The 17,652-nt window shown below is 38.2% G+C and overlaps 1 protein-coding gene across 1 annotated transcript in view; it reads left to right on the top strand.

Annotated features, from left to right (window-relative positions):
* LOC133531699 (segment polarity protein dishevelled) overlaps positions 1–17,652 on the top strand; it is a 46,978-nt gene that overhangs the window by 15,754 nt on the left and 13,572 nt on the right. Inside the window, exons 7-10 of the mRNA XM_061870067.1 lie at positions 2,460–2,617; positions 4,536–4,637; positions 6,730–6,812; positions 7,344–7,500. Coding sequence (XP_061726051.1) covers positions 2,460–2,617; positions 4,536–4,637; positions 6,730–6,812; positions 7,344–7,498 — 498 coding nt within the window. The 3' untranslated portion in view covers positions 7,499–7,500. The remainder of the gene's footprint in view (positions 1–2,459; positions 2,618–4,535; positions 4,638–6,729; positions 6,813–7,343; positions 7,501–17,652) is intronic.

Here is a 17,652-nt window from a genome sequence, read left to right as displayed (position 1 = left end):
TTTGACAGATGCTTTCGCGTCCAAAACGCTCTTAGAAAATTGTGTGACTTCACAGTTTACGGTTTGACACATAACTACATACACACGTAGAAGATACGAACTGTCATCTGACATTTGTCATTTGTTGTTTATCGCCTAACTGTCAACAGTGTCAATTCGAGAGTTGTGACGTCATCAGAATCTTCGATGACGTTTCGAGCTTGGTCACGTGACGTGTGCCAAAAGATATTTTAAATTCAATATTTACAAAAATATGGTCATTACAGGTCCCCTAAAAGTAGTTTAACATGTTCTTATAATCCAAAACAATTTATTGGGATATAATTCTGCCCTAAGATTTGTAGATGGAAACAACCCTATTCTAATGAATTTTTGCGTCGATTTGTGACGGTAGATGAAACGTGGATCAACCATTATACGCCAGACACGAAAAATCAGTCAAAACAGTGGACTTCTGCTAACAAACCGGCCCCAAAGAAAGCCCCCATGTGTTTTTTTTAATTCTCAAACATAAAGAAATGGCTCGGTGGGAAAAGGAAAGTCCTTTAAATAGATGGAGAGTAAAATCATATACTATATTTGTATGACACTATATAACAAACTCGTTTTGTACGAGTTTATTAAAAAGTGCATAAAATAACTAATACTCGAAATATAGGTAAAACTGGTTTATTAATAAAGAAAACAACAAAAATTACAGACTGCACTCAAAATCAAAATATTACATTAGTACTTGGTACTGAAACCCTTTGCATCAAGAACAGCTTGGCATCTTCGGGGTAGTGATGTAATCAAGGCTGCGCTGGCATCCAAAAACTCGATGTGCTCAATAAAGCGAGGCGATACTTTACTCCGGGGCAAAGATTGCTGCTTTATAAATCGCAAGTCAGACCCCATATGGAGTATTGCTGTCACCTTTGGGCAGGAGCACCTGGATGCCAGCTTGGACCCTTCGACTCAGTCCAAAGGCGCGCTGTACGAATCGTCGACGATCCCAAACTCACAAGCGGTATTGAACCTTTAAGTCTAAGGAGAGACTTTGCCTCCTTGTGTGTGTTCTACCGCTTGTACAATGGTCTGTGCTCTGAAGAATTGTTTGACATGATGCCGACGGCCGCTTTCAATCCCCGCACCGCTCGCCGTCGGCAGGGTGCTCATCCTCACATCCTAGAACCTAAATGGTCGCGTACTGTGAGGTTTAAGAGGAATTTCCTCCCGCGAACGCTTCGGCTGTGGAATGAGCTTCCTGCCGAGGTTTCCCCGAGGGGCTACTGTATGGGATTCTTCAAAAAAGGAGTGTATCGGTTTTTAAAGAGTTGGCAACGCGCATGTAATACTTGTGGTGTTGCAGGCGTCCATGGCTACGATGACTGCTTACCATCAGGCGGGCCGTATGCTTGTTTGCCACCGTCGTGGTATAAAAAAAATCAACTTCGCGAGGAAAGAACTTGGAATGCGTTCCCACTCTTCCTTTAATTGTTCAAATCTTTCGTTGACATTTCTTGCACTCGCACGACGACCTAGCTCCTTCCATAGGTTTTCTATAGGATTCTCTATGCTTTGAGCTTGAAATTATGCTGATCGGGTCGTGTAGACGCAGCCCGCGGCTGTATTACAATACAATACAAATACTCTTTATTGCACACCTCAATACAGAAACAGTACAAATAATACAACACACAAAGAAGAGGTAAACAACAGGCGGTCTTATCGCTAAAAAGCGATCTCTTCCAGACAACCTTTAGGTAGCGGAATTAAAAAAAAAAAAAATGTTATGTCAGTAGGTGTTCCAGATGCAATAAAAGAAGTCTAGCACAGAATAAACACAAAACTAAATAATATATCATATACAAATATAAATAAAAAAGATATATAAATACATATACATATATGCTATATTAATTTATGTTTGCGTTTTTTTTTAGTGGATACATGTTTTTTAAAAGTAAAAAACAATACAGTAATAACTTCCCGTCCGCTAAAACAGGACAATAATGGTTTGATTTTTTTAAATTCGAGTTTGACCATAATGAAGAACTTCCTGTACTATTTTTGCTACAATAAGATGAAAATTTCCGAACATATTGGAGAAAAGTATATTATAATAGTCGGATCCCTTTGTTTGACATAATTATTGAAAGTCATAATGTAATGATAGTCATATTATCATTAGTCATAACTCTGAAACTGTTAACTTTTCAGGAATTTCCTCAGGTTATCCTATAGATAGGTTAGGTTAAGTTAGGTTTGTTTTATGGCAATTCTGAAAAGTTACGCGTTTCTGAGAAAAACCAAATTATGACTAACGAAAATGCGGACAAACAATACATTATGACTTAAAACTTTATGGGAAACAATAGAGACCCATATTATAGTAGTAGGTTTAATCTTCTAATATATTGATGAGGTTTGAACTGCCATAGGCAAGTTTTTCATTAACATTCCGATTTCGCTTCCAGGCGGGGTTCATTCGGCACACAGTGAACAAGATAACATTCTCCGAGCAATGTTACTACGTCGGGGGCGAGCTGTGCTGCGACATGGCGGCGCTGAGACTGCGTGCGCCCGACGCGGATAGCGTGGCCAGCGACACCTTGGCTCCTCTACCCAACCCCCAGTAAGTAAATAAAGCCCCGTAGAAACGAAGTGCAAGCATGTTGCGTCGGAGGCGCGTTGATGTCTTTTGCTCTTAAATATAAGTCCCGCAGAAACAAAGTGCAAGCATGTTGCGTCGGAGGCGCGTTGATGTATTGTATTGTATTGTATTCGGGCGATTTTCCGCAACTCGACGCCTTGCGCCTATTTTGCGTGATAGGCGCGTTGATGTCTTTTGCTCTTAAATATAAGTCCCGCAGAAACAAAGTGCAAGCATGTTGCGTCGGAGGCGCGTTGATGTATTGTATTGTATTGTATTCGGGCGATTTTCCGCAACTCGACGACTTGCGCCTATTTTGCGTGATAGGCGCTTTGATATCTTTTGCTCTTAAATATAAGTCCCGCAGAAACAAAGTGCAAGCATGTTGCGTCGGGGGCGCGTTGATGTCTTTTGCTCTTAAATATAAGTCCCGCAGAAACAAAGTGCAAGCATGTTGGGTCGGAGGCACGTTGATGTCTTTTGCTCTTAAATATAAGTCCCGCAGAAACAAAGTGCAAGCATGTTGCGTCGGAGGCGCGTTGATGTATTGTATTGTATTGTATTGTATTCGGGCGATTTTCCGCAACTCGACGACTTGCGCCTATTTTGCGTGATAGGCGCGTTGATGTCTTTTGCTCTTAAATATAAGTCCCGCAGAAACAAAGTGCAAGCATGTTGCGTCGGAGGCGCGTTGATGTCTTTTGCTCTTAAATATAAGTCCCGCAGAAACGTAGTGCAAGCATGTTGGGTCGTAGGCGCATTGATGTCATTTGCTCTTAAATATAAGTCCCGCAGAAACGTAGTGCAAGCATGTTGGGTCGGAGGCGCGTTGATGTCTTTTGCTCTTAATTACAAGGTGCCCGTGAGCATTGCGAGAGATTTTAACGGTGCATTCGTGATGGGAACAGAAGCAAAAAATGTTGAAATGACTTTTTGTGAAATTCGACAAAAAAAAAAATTTTTTGTTTTTTTTTTCCTTTTTTTGAACACTCCTGTACATGAAACGTAATTTTGATTGATAAACACATAACCTAAAATTAACTAAAAAGTTTTTTTTTTTATTTGGGTGTGGCCTCTCGAATACATTTTTTAAATTTTTCGATGTCAATCAATAGGTATGTCCAGACTAGACCTCAAATTGGCAATACCGCAGTCAAAAATGTGTTTTGCACCGACTTATGGCGAAAGAATGATTTCGAAAAACATTTAATTATCTCTGAAACTAGGCCTAACCCAGAAAATTTTATATGACATTTTAGTTTCTAATTATTACCAGGAATGCTTAGTTAAAATGTCTCGCTATGCTCACAGGCACCTTGTATAAGTCCCGCAGAAACGAAGTGCAAGCATGTTGGGTCGGAGGCGCGTTGATGTCTTGTGCTCTAAATATTATATAAAGTTTTTGGACATGGATTACGTTCAAAACTAAATTAAAAAAGTTGGAAAATTAAAAAGCACTAGTTCGCAAAACGCTAAAAAGCTACGTAAAGTAGCACTTTTTGAGCAACTGTATTAAAAAAAAAAGTTTTCGAATTATGTTGTTTGACATATCAAACTCTATCCTCCCAAGTCCCAGAATCGTTTTTCCGTTTTGAATTTTGAACGTTTTATTTTATAATATTAACAAATTCGATTTGATTTTGTTCTTTTAAAAGTACATCGGTCTTAAGAGGATGGGACTTATTGTGAAAATCTAGTCATCGTTATAAAAGCTTGTACCAAAAAATTAAACAACTGTCAAGATAGTATTTTGTGCAACAGTTGTATAAGAAGATTGTTGTTTGAGAAAGTTACTTAGAGATGCACCCTTGAAATTAACGGAAATAAAAAAACACGGTGCATACGATGATTTATCTATATGTTATGATTATTCATGTAGGATTGTTTGTCCGTTTCACAGCATGATGGGTCCGGGGTACATGCCGTACGCTGGTTCGTACGGCTATCAACCGATCCCCTTCAAGTACACGTCGTGTGTCACCAGCGAGCACACCATATATGGGTTAGTTATTATACACCGTCTAACACGAGGTACCCGAAAGATTTGAACCAACCAGTTTTATTTTTTTTTTTTTTTTTTTTTTTTTTTTTTTTTTTTTTTTTTTCGGGTCGGCAACGCGCACGTAACTGCTCTGGAGTTGCAGGCGTACATAGGCTACGGAGACTGCTTACCATCAGACGGGCCGTATGCTTGTTTGCCACCGACGTAATATAAAAAAAAAAACATACCTTTTACCTTAGTATTTTTTAAAGTACGCGCGGGAATGCAATTTTGGCTTTCTTCATTCTAAATAATTAGACAAGAATTAAAAAAGTGAGTGCACATAAGTTGTTAGTGAAACTACGCGAAATCCAGAAAAGTTAATATGACATTTTAGTCTCTAAATGTGATCAGTAATATACTGTTGAAATCTTTCGGTTTCCTCATGTAACACCGTACATTAGGTAATAGTTACTATATTCTGTTTTTTTATTCCGTAGACTAAAATGACATTTCACGTGGTACTAAGAAATGTCATGTCTTACATATGAAACGTCATTTTAGTATATTCGTTGCTAAGCAACGGCGGTGGCGCATCGCGCAGGCGCGCGGACTTACGCGCGTAAGGTTGTACACCGCTGGTAGAGTGGCGAGCCAAACAAATTGACTACATTTTTTTTGTTTTAATGCAAGTTTGAGAAAAGCACTATACATATCTCGGCGAGAAACGGGGTTGCCGGCCGCGTATCTCTGTCCGGAACCTAAAACCTAAAATTTACATTAAGCAACCACAATAATACATTGTGCAACGAGGGGGGTAAGTGAAATTTTGGATACTAGGGTGGTAATTCCCGACAGCTGCAGGCTGGAGGCAGTAGCAGTACTGAGAGTTCCGCTACTCGATGCTAGATGTCGACTGCGAAAATAATAAGCATTTTGGTACCAAAATTGATGAGCGAGCACTCTATTACTTCTTATTTCTCTATGATCAAGTTAAGCGACTCAATTACAGTTTAAAAAATCAAATTTAAAGTACCCGTAACTATGAAAAAAATACTATACTTATCCCTTTCTTTTGGGTGCTAGTATTAGCGTGAGACAAAGACAGTATAATTCTCTCTATGTTTGAAATTCGACGATTAATGAATAAATAATAGACAATAGTACATTATTGCAGAGGCCGGGAAAGACAATTCGTGGATGAGTCGATTTCGTCACCAGATAGGTTTCTAAGCTGTAAAACTATGGCAGGTAGGACTACCTAGGTAGTGACCCTGCCTATGAAGCCGATGGTCCCGGATTCAAATCCTGGTAAGGGTATTTATTCGTGTGATGAGCATGGATATTTGTTCCTGACTCATGGGTGTTTTCTATGTATTTAAGTATTTATAAATACGTATAATATTATATATATCGTTGTCTAAGTACCCTCAACACAAGCCTCATTGAGCTTACTGTGGGACTTAGTCAATTTGTGTAACCATGTCCTATAATATTTATTTATTGTAAATACTTCGTTGCTCACTGGGGTCTTTCCTTCATGATGGCGTAAGGCCTTTGTTATCCCACTTCCTAAATTATCTAACCCTAGTTCTCTAAATCATTTTCGGCCCATCTCCATTCTTCCTTTTCTCTCGAAAATTCATGAGGCAGCAGCTCATAAACAGATTTCCAAATTTATTCACGGTATCAACCCTCCATTTTTTTATAATAAAAAAAAAAAATCTTTATTGCCACAACAAAATTTACAATTTGTGAAAATAGCTAAAAAAATACAAAATAACTTAAACTAATTAACTTAAATTAACACAATAATTATAACTTAAATCTATAATGTGGTTAAGGGTCCCAATCTCAGCATGTGCAGTGCCAAAGGGCTCTGCGCTGATTTTCAGACTGGTCCCGGGAGAGATTGGGGTCGGTCACTACTAGCATAATGTACCTTTCTTAGGTACAGCTCTATATTGACATCTTTATGTGTATTGACATTTTTATAATCTCAATATAATTTTTTAAATTCCACTTTTCGATAATGGATGGCTCATTTTGTATCCATTTAACAAAATTTTGTTATAATATTCAACATGTGTCAAGTAGCCAATTGTGTGCGCAGGTACAACCGCGAGGAGAGCGCGCTGTCCGGCAGCGGCGGCTCCAGCGCCGGCTCCGACCGCCTCACCGCCAAGGACCAGTCCGGTACCTTTTTTTTTTTTTTTTTTTTTTCTTTTTTTTTTTCTTTTTTTTTTTTTTAATAGGGGAAATGCGTTTCGCATACCACCCAGACGCGGGGACGGGGCTGGGGTGGTTATGTGGGACTCCCATATAGGCTGATGAGACCCATGGTTTACCCACTAAAACCCCTCTGTTGCCGCCTCAGTGCTATAGGGCGAGGTCCCAGGAACGCCGAAGTACTCTTCTGCAACCTCTCCAGCAACATTATACTATACACCGTGTACAACCTACTACAACTCTCGACCCAAACCTGCAACTTCAGCTGCAGGATCTTCTTGACCTCGAGAGACCTTAACTCCTCCGGACGTAATATGTGTCTGCCCAGGGTTGAGTCACGAGTGCGCATTAGGCAAGGGCACTCTGCGAGGATGTGCAAAGGCGTCTCCTCTGCCTCCATGCAGTCTGCGCCGCCCCATGTCACGTTTCCCTGACGTTTCGTCCGTTAGGGTTAGGATAGATAGTTTAATCGACCCTGATTTTCAACTTTACTTACAGGCACGCGAGAAAACGAGGCTAAGTCGGCATCCTCCGGGTCCGGGGCTTCCGTGACGGCCGACGGCGGCGGGGGAGCGGGACAGGGAGGTCGCCGCTCCCACTCGCACTCCAGCGGCTCCGAGCGCGCGCAGGACCGCCCCGTGCTCTTCCTATAACGGTACCTTATAGTATTACCTTACAATCTAATTACCAGGGCCCGTACATTTCATGCCACTGACGGAAAAATGACGTCATGCTGCATAAAGTATGATTCCAATTAGTCTTTTCGTAATAATTAATCATTATCAACCTCTTTAGTTAACTCATATAGGAACCGTGCGCGTTGGAGGGTCTGCCATCTTGTGGCCTGAATCGGAACCATAAACATGTACATTTACACGTCACGTGTTTTCTTGTGCATAGTAGGTTCTGCCATCTTGTGGGCTACATCGGAGCAAAAAACATCACATTTACGCCTCGCGCCATAAATTGACGGCTCCTGTGCTGCCTCCTACAGTTCATGCACGCTCCCTATAGATACTTGACAATCAGTACAGAAACGTGTCACTAACTTTTATCTTACGGTCACGCACAAAATAATAGATTGTTAGTTTATTAAATGATAGGTTTTTTTTTTTAAATCTGTGTAACAAGTTTTTTTTTACGCGCCGATATGGTAGCTATCAAAACATGGAGTGTTACAAAAAAAGTGTATGTAAAATTACGTCATTTTTACGTCAACGGCATGAAATGTACGGGCCCTGGTAATTACATTAGATTCCCATAAATAATATATAATCTAAATTTATTTGTACCAAGCAGAATCGTCTCTGAACGATGTTAATAAGAGTCCCCAGCAAGCTCGGCCCAGTTCACCTTTCCATACAAACGGTGTTTAATTCTCATTTTTGTAATAAATAAAAAAAAGCATTTATTTCAGGCAAGATCCATAATACAAAAACACAAAACTATGGAAGGTGGAGGTAAGGAAAGAAATCTCCATATGCCAAAAAGTGTCATCAAAAAACTTTAAATAGGTGGCGCTACAATACCTAGAGTACTAGAACAAAAAAAACAAATCATAGACAGCGCACTTCACTCCGTCAATAACGCCTAGGTTCTTAGCTACTCTAGCGCTACTCTGGAGAGATTTGGAACTATTATTTATAGCTGACAGCTGGACACTTTGCAACAGTTCTATCATAAGAGATTTCTCTCCTCTTAAATCCACACTCCATACACAAAACAATAAACAATCAAAATATTTCCATATAAATTACAAAAAATAAAATTAAAATATTAATTAAATTAAATAAAAAAAAATTAAAAATATAGTAATGAAACTTTGCACATACAATGACATGAGTAGGGAATGCAAATCCGTTATTACCGAAACCAAATTATTTTGGCCTAATCACAAAACCGGTTATTGAAATTTTGTGATAACCTAATTATTATCGGTTATTTTTTTCTATGGATGATATTTTGGCAATAACTTATAATATAATGTCGATACTGTTTCAATATTATTAAGGCCCTGCATCGAAAAATAACGGGATCTTTGAAGCGTGGCAGTGGCTAGCCCCGGAAACAAACAGACGTGATTTTCGGATATATGTATCTTGACTATATGATAAGAGGTATGATACTAGTCGAAACAAAAAGGCTTAAAATTTTCTCGATAGAATATAAATCCAAAGTTACATCTACATTTTTAGTGTTTACCTCAGTGCAACTAGAAAACACATCTTCATCCAGCATAATCCACTTTAAAGTAAAGGTTTTCATCTCGTCTTAAACCTCATTCAACTAAATATTAACTTATTATCTTATACAAACGGATTTATTCTCGTTTTTGATTTTATGAATTCAACAGAAAACGCCCATTTTACGCAGTTCGACTTCTCTTTTTGTCATGCGTCAAAGTCATATATGCGTCCTTTATGCCAGTAATGTTAGATGGCCGTGGTGCCTCAAAGAGGTAAGACCTATGTCAAATCGCGCAGCGCTTCAAATTACGTAAAATCGACATATCCAATAAACGTTGAGTCGTAGCTCTATTAACTAGTAACGGAATCCGAGGTCTACTACGAATGGAGCTATCTTTACAGGCCTATACGTTACGCATGTGTGCGTGTTTGCTTAGCTACGTCAAAGTCAAATACTCTTTGAACAATTACAACGGGTAAGGAAGTTTCGACATCATCTGTAATGTATCGGTAGCTGTGTGGTCGTGTAAACACCAAAGAAAAAATGCGAGACATCTATAGACCGATCGAATCTAATCGTAACTTTTTGTTTTCTTTTTTTGTTACTATAATATCTTTATTGCTTATTTTCTATTTCATTGTAAAAGTTAATCTTGTCTGTCTTATACAGAAATAAAGTTATTCTTTTAAATATGTGTATTAAAAACATATTTTAATGACACGAATAATTTTATTTTATTCATACTAATTTTTCTATAGCCTAGGTAATCTTTATGTAAAACAAATATACTTATTATATAAAAAAAATAAACGAAAAAAATCAACATGTTTATTAGAAAAAAAAAACTCGTTTGCACGGGCCGGGGTTTGAACCAGCGACCTCTGATTTGTAATCCGCATGCCTTAAGAACAATTCACATAATTGATTTAACAGGATACTGTCAAAACGTCAATGACTAATATGACTTTTCAGCAAAGAGTAAAGTAACTATGCTTTTCAGTTTGATTTTACTTGACAAGGAGCAATAAGAAAAACGTACCGAATCGTCCCTTTTTTAAAATTGCCATTCAAAAAGAGAGATGGGCATTGTGATAGGAGAGGTATGGGCATTGTGAATTTCATCACGCTTTGTGTGGTAGGGCACAGCCAGTACAGAAAACCGCAGCCAAATAACACTAGACCCTACTCATAGTGTTGTGTTCCTGCCGGAGTAAGGTTGCCAGAGCTCAACGAGGGGGGGGGGGCGAGTTTAGGGTCGGCAACGCGCATGTAACTCCTCTAGGCGTACATAGGCTACGGAGACTGCTTACCATCAGGCGGGCCGTATGCTTGTTTGCCACCGACGTAGTATTAAAAAAAAGAAAATTCAGCTCGTGTGTGGTGCTATCTATAGTTTTTTTTATATGGGTACGCTGACAGCTGTCGTTTCAATACGATTTTGCGAGATTTGGCGTTTTTAGGTTAATAATTATATGGAGATAACACCTGTCACCCTACCCATCGAGTTTGAAAAATACTATAAATGTTAACATATACAGGATGGTTTTTGATAATGTATATCTTAGAACTTACACTGTTTTTAAATTTTTTTTTTCAGATTTTAAAATTATACTTTTTTACCTTAATAATATATCTTAGTCTTGGCAAAGACGATTAAAGTTTTATACTTAGCAAAATCGCTTACTAACAATGTCTGTCCTGTAAGTTTAGGCAACTGCTATAGCAGATACCACCATTTAACAGCAGTATCAGTTCATTACACTTGGTTCGGTGCTTCAACCTCTTGTCTAACTGTCTGATAATTAAAGTAGTTCCTAATAGACGGCGTTGTGCAATTTTGGATATCCCGATCAAACTTTTCATTTCAGAGGAACGCGATTCTGTGTTGATAATGTTAGTCAATACTTTATTTGTCCATGCTCTTGAAACCATTAGCCAACCAATTAGCTTATGGCGGGCATTGAAGGGTCGTTCTTTGAAATCAGATTATTAAATGTAATTTCAATATAAGCCCATCAATCGAATAGGCATACATTTTGGTCAATTTCTTACCTATCAGGGGAATAATAAAATCGATAAAAAGAATGTAAAGCGACGAGGGAATGAAAAAAACCGATAAGGGAATGACAAGGAATGACATAATGACAATGAATTTCGGAACAATTACTTCCAAAATAATACACTGAATCATAGAACGCTCTTAGCAACTTAATGTTATTTTTAAGATCTATAGAACGAAGTACCAAACGTTGATTTTAGTTGAAACCCCAGTCCAAAGGCATTGAATGAGAACCAGGGGAAAAGAAATAAGTATGTCTTTGATCGACTGTTATGATTACGATAATTTTTACTTAATCCATGAAAGTAAATAATCATTTACTTGACATATGATTTTACATTGTACATGCCCATGAAGAATACATTTTATATGAAAACACACGGGAATGAAAATCACAGTGAACCAAAGCCACGGGAACGATATTATGAAATCGTTTATTTCAGGTGAAAGACCCATAATTACATCACAAACAAACGAAAATACAATACAAATAACTTAAATTAAAAACAGTCAAAATAACAATCATAAATACATACGTCAATTTTGTGTTACCTGTAAGAATAGCATATATTTTTAAGAAAATAAGTAAACTAAATATCAATATCCTTAGTAATTTACCTCTAGTTTTATGTCAACCTAATATCCTAAGAGCATTTATTAGAAACATATTAAGAAGTTCTAAATGTCACGGAACGTGTAGTGTGACTTCCTCGGATTTTATGATATTTTCCTTTTCTTTGAAAGTGTTTTTGGAAGAATTTTATATCAAATGTTAACACTTACACCTATTCCACAATACGGTTTAAAAATTGTATGGATATATAACGACTTTATAACAATTTTAATAACATACATCTTGTTATCAGTTTTCGTGTCACCGCCGCGCGTGGTAACATAAACATGCAGTACTCGGTAGAAAGTTACCTTTACGTCTGGCAGCCTTTTTAACGCTTTTTTTTTTAGAACAGCAATACTGTGTTGGTGTCAGATTTGCAAATGGCTGAAGGGAGAAATGTTGTCGAAAATTATTTTTTTGTGTTAATTAAAAAGAAAAGGTCAACCTTAACGCGTCACCGCCATGTTTGAGTTTTTAAAAGTCAGTGCTCATTTCACGTTATTGTTTGTAACATAAGATATACCTAATACATTCGAGATTGAGCTAATTATTTAATATTTGCAAAGTCAAAGGTAATTTTTAGGTAATACCGAACATGTTTCAAATTGTCACGACAGTGGCCTCAAAATTCTCTCCCCGCCACGGACTATTGAATCCACGTTCGTGTCATATAGATACGTGGTCGTGACATTCTCAATTCGTTTGATTAATTTAGAGGCATATTCACTCTTTAGAAATGGATTTTATTAGCTACGTTCATTTGTTATTATTGCCCAACTGCCGAAACAGAAAAATGGTTTCCGCGTGTATGTGGATGTATGATGTGTATCCGATTCTTTGTCACGCTCTACAGCGTTAGTTTGACGGATTTCAACGTATGAGCTGTCATTCGATGTGTCGTAGTCATGGGAGTAACTTAGGCTATATTAAAAATATTGTATAATTCAAAATAGTGGAGTTGGCCGCCAAAATGCCGAAACGTCACGGCTGAGGGACACTTTGTGACAACCGTGATTATGTACTCATTTTATTTACCTTTCCTGAGGGTATTAAGCTTGACCATATGCATCAAAAAATGCTTTTTATACGTAACAATATGTGAAAAATATTTTTCTGGACACAATTTAAGAATCACCCTGATTGTTTGAGTAATTGTTTAAAAGTTTCACTTTTTTTGTAGTTTTCGTTGTTACCATATACTTACTTTTTTCTTTTTTATATGTAGGTGACAACTGTGATTCACTATCATCCGAAAAATTGGTCGTCGGAAAACGGCACCCTGTATTTCCTGCCTCAACAATATATTACTAAATAAAATATGATAACTAACAATGTAAGATACCGAATTTAAAAAGATAGGTAGTGTTATACCTACAATTATCTATACTATTGACATCTTCCAAAAATCAACAATAAAAATTGGCTATATTGTAGTCTCAGATTTATTACAATTTACAACAATATAATTTTTTATTTTCTAGTAGCAAGTAATAACGCCATCTTTTTTATTTTCTAAGAATTAAGTTTCTGGCCGACCGCGTATAATCGTAGTTAACTTTTGTAACGCTAGATGGAGCTTTCACCTTCACGTGCGCCGCGGACTCCGCGGAGCGCTTCCATGTGTGCGTGCTAGCGGGGAGTGAGGAAGCTATCGGGCGTGGCTTACGAACCGGTATTCACGGCTTTAGTAGGCCCTTAAGTTTCTGCGTGTCGATTATAACCATTGTATTCATTTGAAGAATAATGACGTAATATAGTACATTACGATACAAGTGCGAAAAATAGGAATTCGAAACGAGTGGCGATAAATTAAAACACGACCGAAGGGAGTGTTTTAAATCGACACGAGTTGCGAATTACCTATTCGCACATGTATCGTACAACGTTTTACAGTACATATGGCCCTTTAAATGTTCGACACAGTAACGTAATATGCTACTTCTCGCACTAGTGCTATAAAGTAGCCCCATATGTACTGTAAAAATAGTTTCAGTACAATACTGGGGCTACTTTTCACAAATAAATAAATAAATAAATATTATAGGACATTATTACACAAATTGACTAAGTTCCACAGTAAGCTCAATAAGGCTTGTGTTGAGGGTACTTAGACAACGATATATATAATATATAAATATTTATAAATACTTAAATACATAGAAAACACCCATGACTCAGGAACAGATATCCATGCTCATCACACGAATAAATGCCCTTACCAGGATTTGAACCCGGGACCATCGGCTTCGTAAATAAACTGGTTAATAAAATTATCAATTCACGGATTGCCCGAGTACAGTAAACAATAACAATATAGAGCCGGTGTACATACTCGGTGATTTTAATGCACATCCTGGGGGCTTGTTTTATAACGAACTATCTTGTTTTCGTGAAGACCAGGGCTGGATTTGTGTGGAAAGTTGGGTTTACAATCTGGTACGTACACATTTGTAAGTGATGCACGTGGGTCGACGAGCTGGCTAGACCAGTCTCACTAGCGTGTCGGCAATGGGTTCGGTCACGAACGTGTACGTACGTCATGACGTCTGGTCAGACCATTTTCCCCTGGTGGTAGAATGCGACTTGCAAGTAATAAGGCCTGAAATACTTCATACTCAAATAAAATAGTATTTTATTTTTATTTTATTGGTATTTAGGATAACAACAGCCGTAAATAAATGCTTACATAAAACAAGGCCAATGACAGTCATCCATTAAATTGCAATACGTAACAAAGTAAAAAAAAAAAAAAAAACGAAAATGTACAATATACACACAAATGCTCGAAACCTTAAAAATACATACCGGTCGTAAAATATGTACTTAATGAATAATCGAGTTTAATTTACTTTTGGACTTTTGGCAAAAGACCATAAAATTTGCATTAGTAACAAGTCAGTCATCAGAAATTAACACACAACAACAACATACAACAACATCAACAACAACCAACAACAACAACAATTAATCAACAGGAATTACATAAAATATGCCCAAATAAATACCTGAACATAGTATTTGAACTGAATTTTTATTAATGGTAGAATTAGTACTACCTAATTCTAAAGAAATAAAAATTTCAACATTTAGAAAGGAACTCCTTTAAAAAAAAAGTATGGGGTGAACGAAACCCTGAGCAAGTGGCAATCTATAACAGCGAATGTAATGCAAGATTAAAATTAATTGATTTCCCTCAGGAGTTGCGTCAGTGTTCTGTACCCCTAGTGTAAATATTTTCGACAGCGAAACGTGACGTACGCGTTTGCGTTAAGTGTCATTTTGTATGAGATTTTTGACTTTCCAAAACGTCCCGCTTGGCGCGCTGTTCAAAAACCCATACAAAATGAGACTTAACGCAAACGCGTACGTTACGTTTCGCTATCGACTAAATTTACACTAGGGGTACTGATCACACTTGTACAGACCCTAGTCATAAAAAAGTTATTGTGGAATATTACAGTAAGATAATTAGCGCCTTAACTGAATCGGCAATTAATAAATTAACATACATACATACATATAATCACGCCTATTTCCCGAAGGGGTAGGCAGAGACCACGGATTTCCACTTGCTACGATCCTGACATACCTCTTTCGCTTCCTTCACTTTCATGACATTCCTCATACATGCTCGTCGGTTTAGGGTGCTCTTGACCTGGCCTTTTTTCAGGATTTCCCCGATTTGATCAGAGAAAGTCCGCCGAGGTCTTCCCCTTCCAGCTCCCTCTTCTACTTCTCCCTTATACACTCTCTTTGTTAACCTTCTTTCACTCATTCTTTCCACGTGTCCAAACCATCTCAACATACCTTTCTCAATTTTTGTCAGTACATCTTCGTTCAGTCCACACTTTTCCCTTATCACGCTGTTCCTAATTCTATCTTGTAATTTTACACCACACACACTTCTCAACGCTCTCATTTCCACTGCATTCACTTGACTCTGATGTTTCTTCTGCCATACCCAACTTTCGCTACCATACATAAGTGTAGGCACCAACACCCCTCTATGCACAGCCAACCGTGCTTTTTGCGACACCTTCTGGCTGCTCATAAAAGCGTTGAGTGCCCCATTCACACGATTTCCAGCATTCACTCTCCTTTCAATGTCTTCCTCATGTTTACCGTCCCTAGTGAACAAGGTTCCCAGATACACAAACTCTTTCACTTGTTCAACTCTTTCTTCACCAATCAAAACTTCACAGTTTGTCATACTTTCTCCCTTTTCAAATACCATTACTTTCGTCTTGCTCACATTTATTTTCATTCCCTTCCTTTCAAAAGATCTATGCATTCTAGTTACCATCTCCTGCAATTCTTCACCCGATGACGCCAGCAATACCAGGTCATCAGCGTAAAGAAGACATTTGACGAGTAAACCTTTCATTCTCAGCCCACATTCATCATTTCTCAAATCATGCATACTACTGTCCATGAATAGATTAAACAGCCACGGTGACGCTACACATCCTTGCCTAACACCCTTTTCGATGCTAAACCACTCAGTGTACGATCCGTTTACTCTCACACAAGCACTGGAATCCTCATAGAGCGATTTCAGTGCCTGAATGAGACGACCGCTCAATCCATATACCGACAGTACCAACCAAAGTTCATTCCTCACCACTCTGTCATAAGCCTTTTCCAAATCCACGAAAGCGCAATAGACCTTTTGACCTCTGGCCAAATACTTTTCGGCTATGCATCGCAGGGAAAAGACTTGATCCGTACATCCCATACCCTTTCGGAATCCCGCTTGTGCATCCCATACTTTCTCATCGGTTTCTTTCACTACTCTTTCAATCAATATCTTTGCATACAATTTGCCGACGACGCTAAGTAAGCTAATGCCTCTGTAGTTTTTGCAATCCAGTTGTGATCCCTTTCCTTTGTAAAGAGGTACAATGACAGCCTTGCACCAGTCCCTGGGCACTTGGCCGGTTCTAAAGCACATATTGAAAAGGCGATACATCTGAGTTGCTACAATGCCCTGTCCAGCTTTCAGCATCTCGACAGAAACTTTATCATATCCTGCAGCCTTTCCTGATTTCATTCCTTTCAGCGCTTTCACAATTTCATCCATGCTAATACTATCTTCATTCTCCGACACATATTCAATGCTTTCATTCAAATCCGAAATTGACGTGTTTGCCTCTTCTCTATCAAACAAACTTTCAAAATACTCCTTCCATCTTTTTAAGATACATTCTTCCTCATTCACTAATCTTCCGTTCTTGTCTTTAATTGAGTTTAGCTCAGAATTCTGGGTGTTACCCCTGGCCAAACGAATGGACTTCCAGAAAAACTTTATATTTGCCTGGAAATCTTGAGACAGCCTTTCCTCCATTTTATCTTTCTGTTCGCCTTTCTTTCTGTCGACTAATTCTTTCACTAACACTTTCATTCTTTTATATTCCTTTTTCGCTTCACTGACTTCGTCAAATGAAGCTGTGTGGTTTCTTTGGTTAGCTCTTGTGGCTAACCAATCCAACCACAACTTTTTCTTCTCACACACTGCTTCTTGCACTTCTTGATCCCACCAAACATTCTTCTCCTTTTTTCCTTTGTGCCTCTTACTTACTCCACATACTTCACTTGCCACACTTACTACTTTATTTTTAAAACTATTCCACAATTGTTCAGTCTCACTAATCTCATCCATACCTTCAAATTCGGTTTTTAATCTACTCTTATACTCATCATTGACTCCTTCATCTTGCAAATTCTCCACTTTTATTCTTTTTAAATCTGCAGTAACTGCACGGGGCCGTTGTCGCCATCCTTTAAACAAGCCTCTTAATCGGCACATCACCAGGAAGTGGTCAGTATGGATACCCGACCCTCGATACACCCTGGAGTCGATAACATTCTTCCTAATTCTTTCATCCACTATCACAAAGTCAATCACACTTTTCCTAACATTCTCCGCCTCACGAGTGTATAAATGT

This window comes from Cydia pomonella, chromosome 25 (assembly GCF_033807575.1).
Source record: "Cydia pomonella isolate Wapato2018A chromosome 25, ilCydPomo1, whole genome shotgun sequence".
Classification (NCBI taxonomy): Eukaryota; Metazoa; Arthropoda; class Insecta; order Lepidoptera; family Tortricidae; genus Cydia; species Cydia pomonella.
This window is presented reverse-complemented; position numbering and strand designations above follow the sequence as displayed.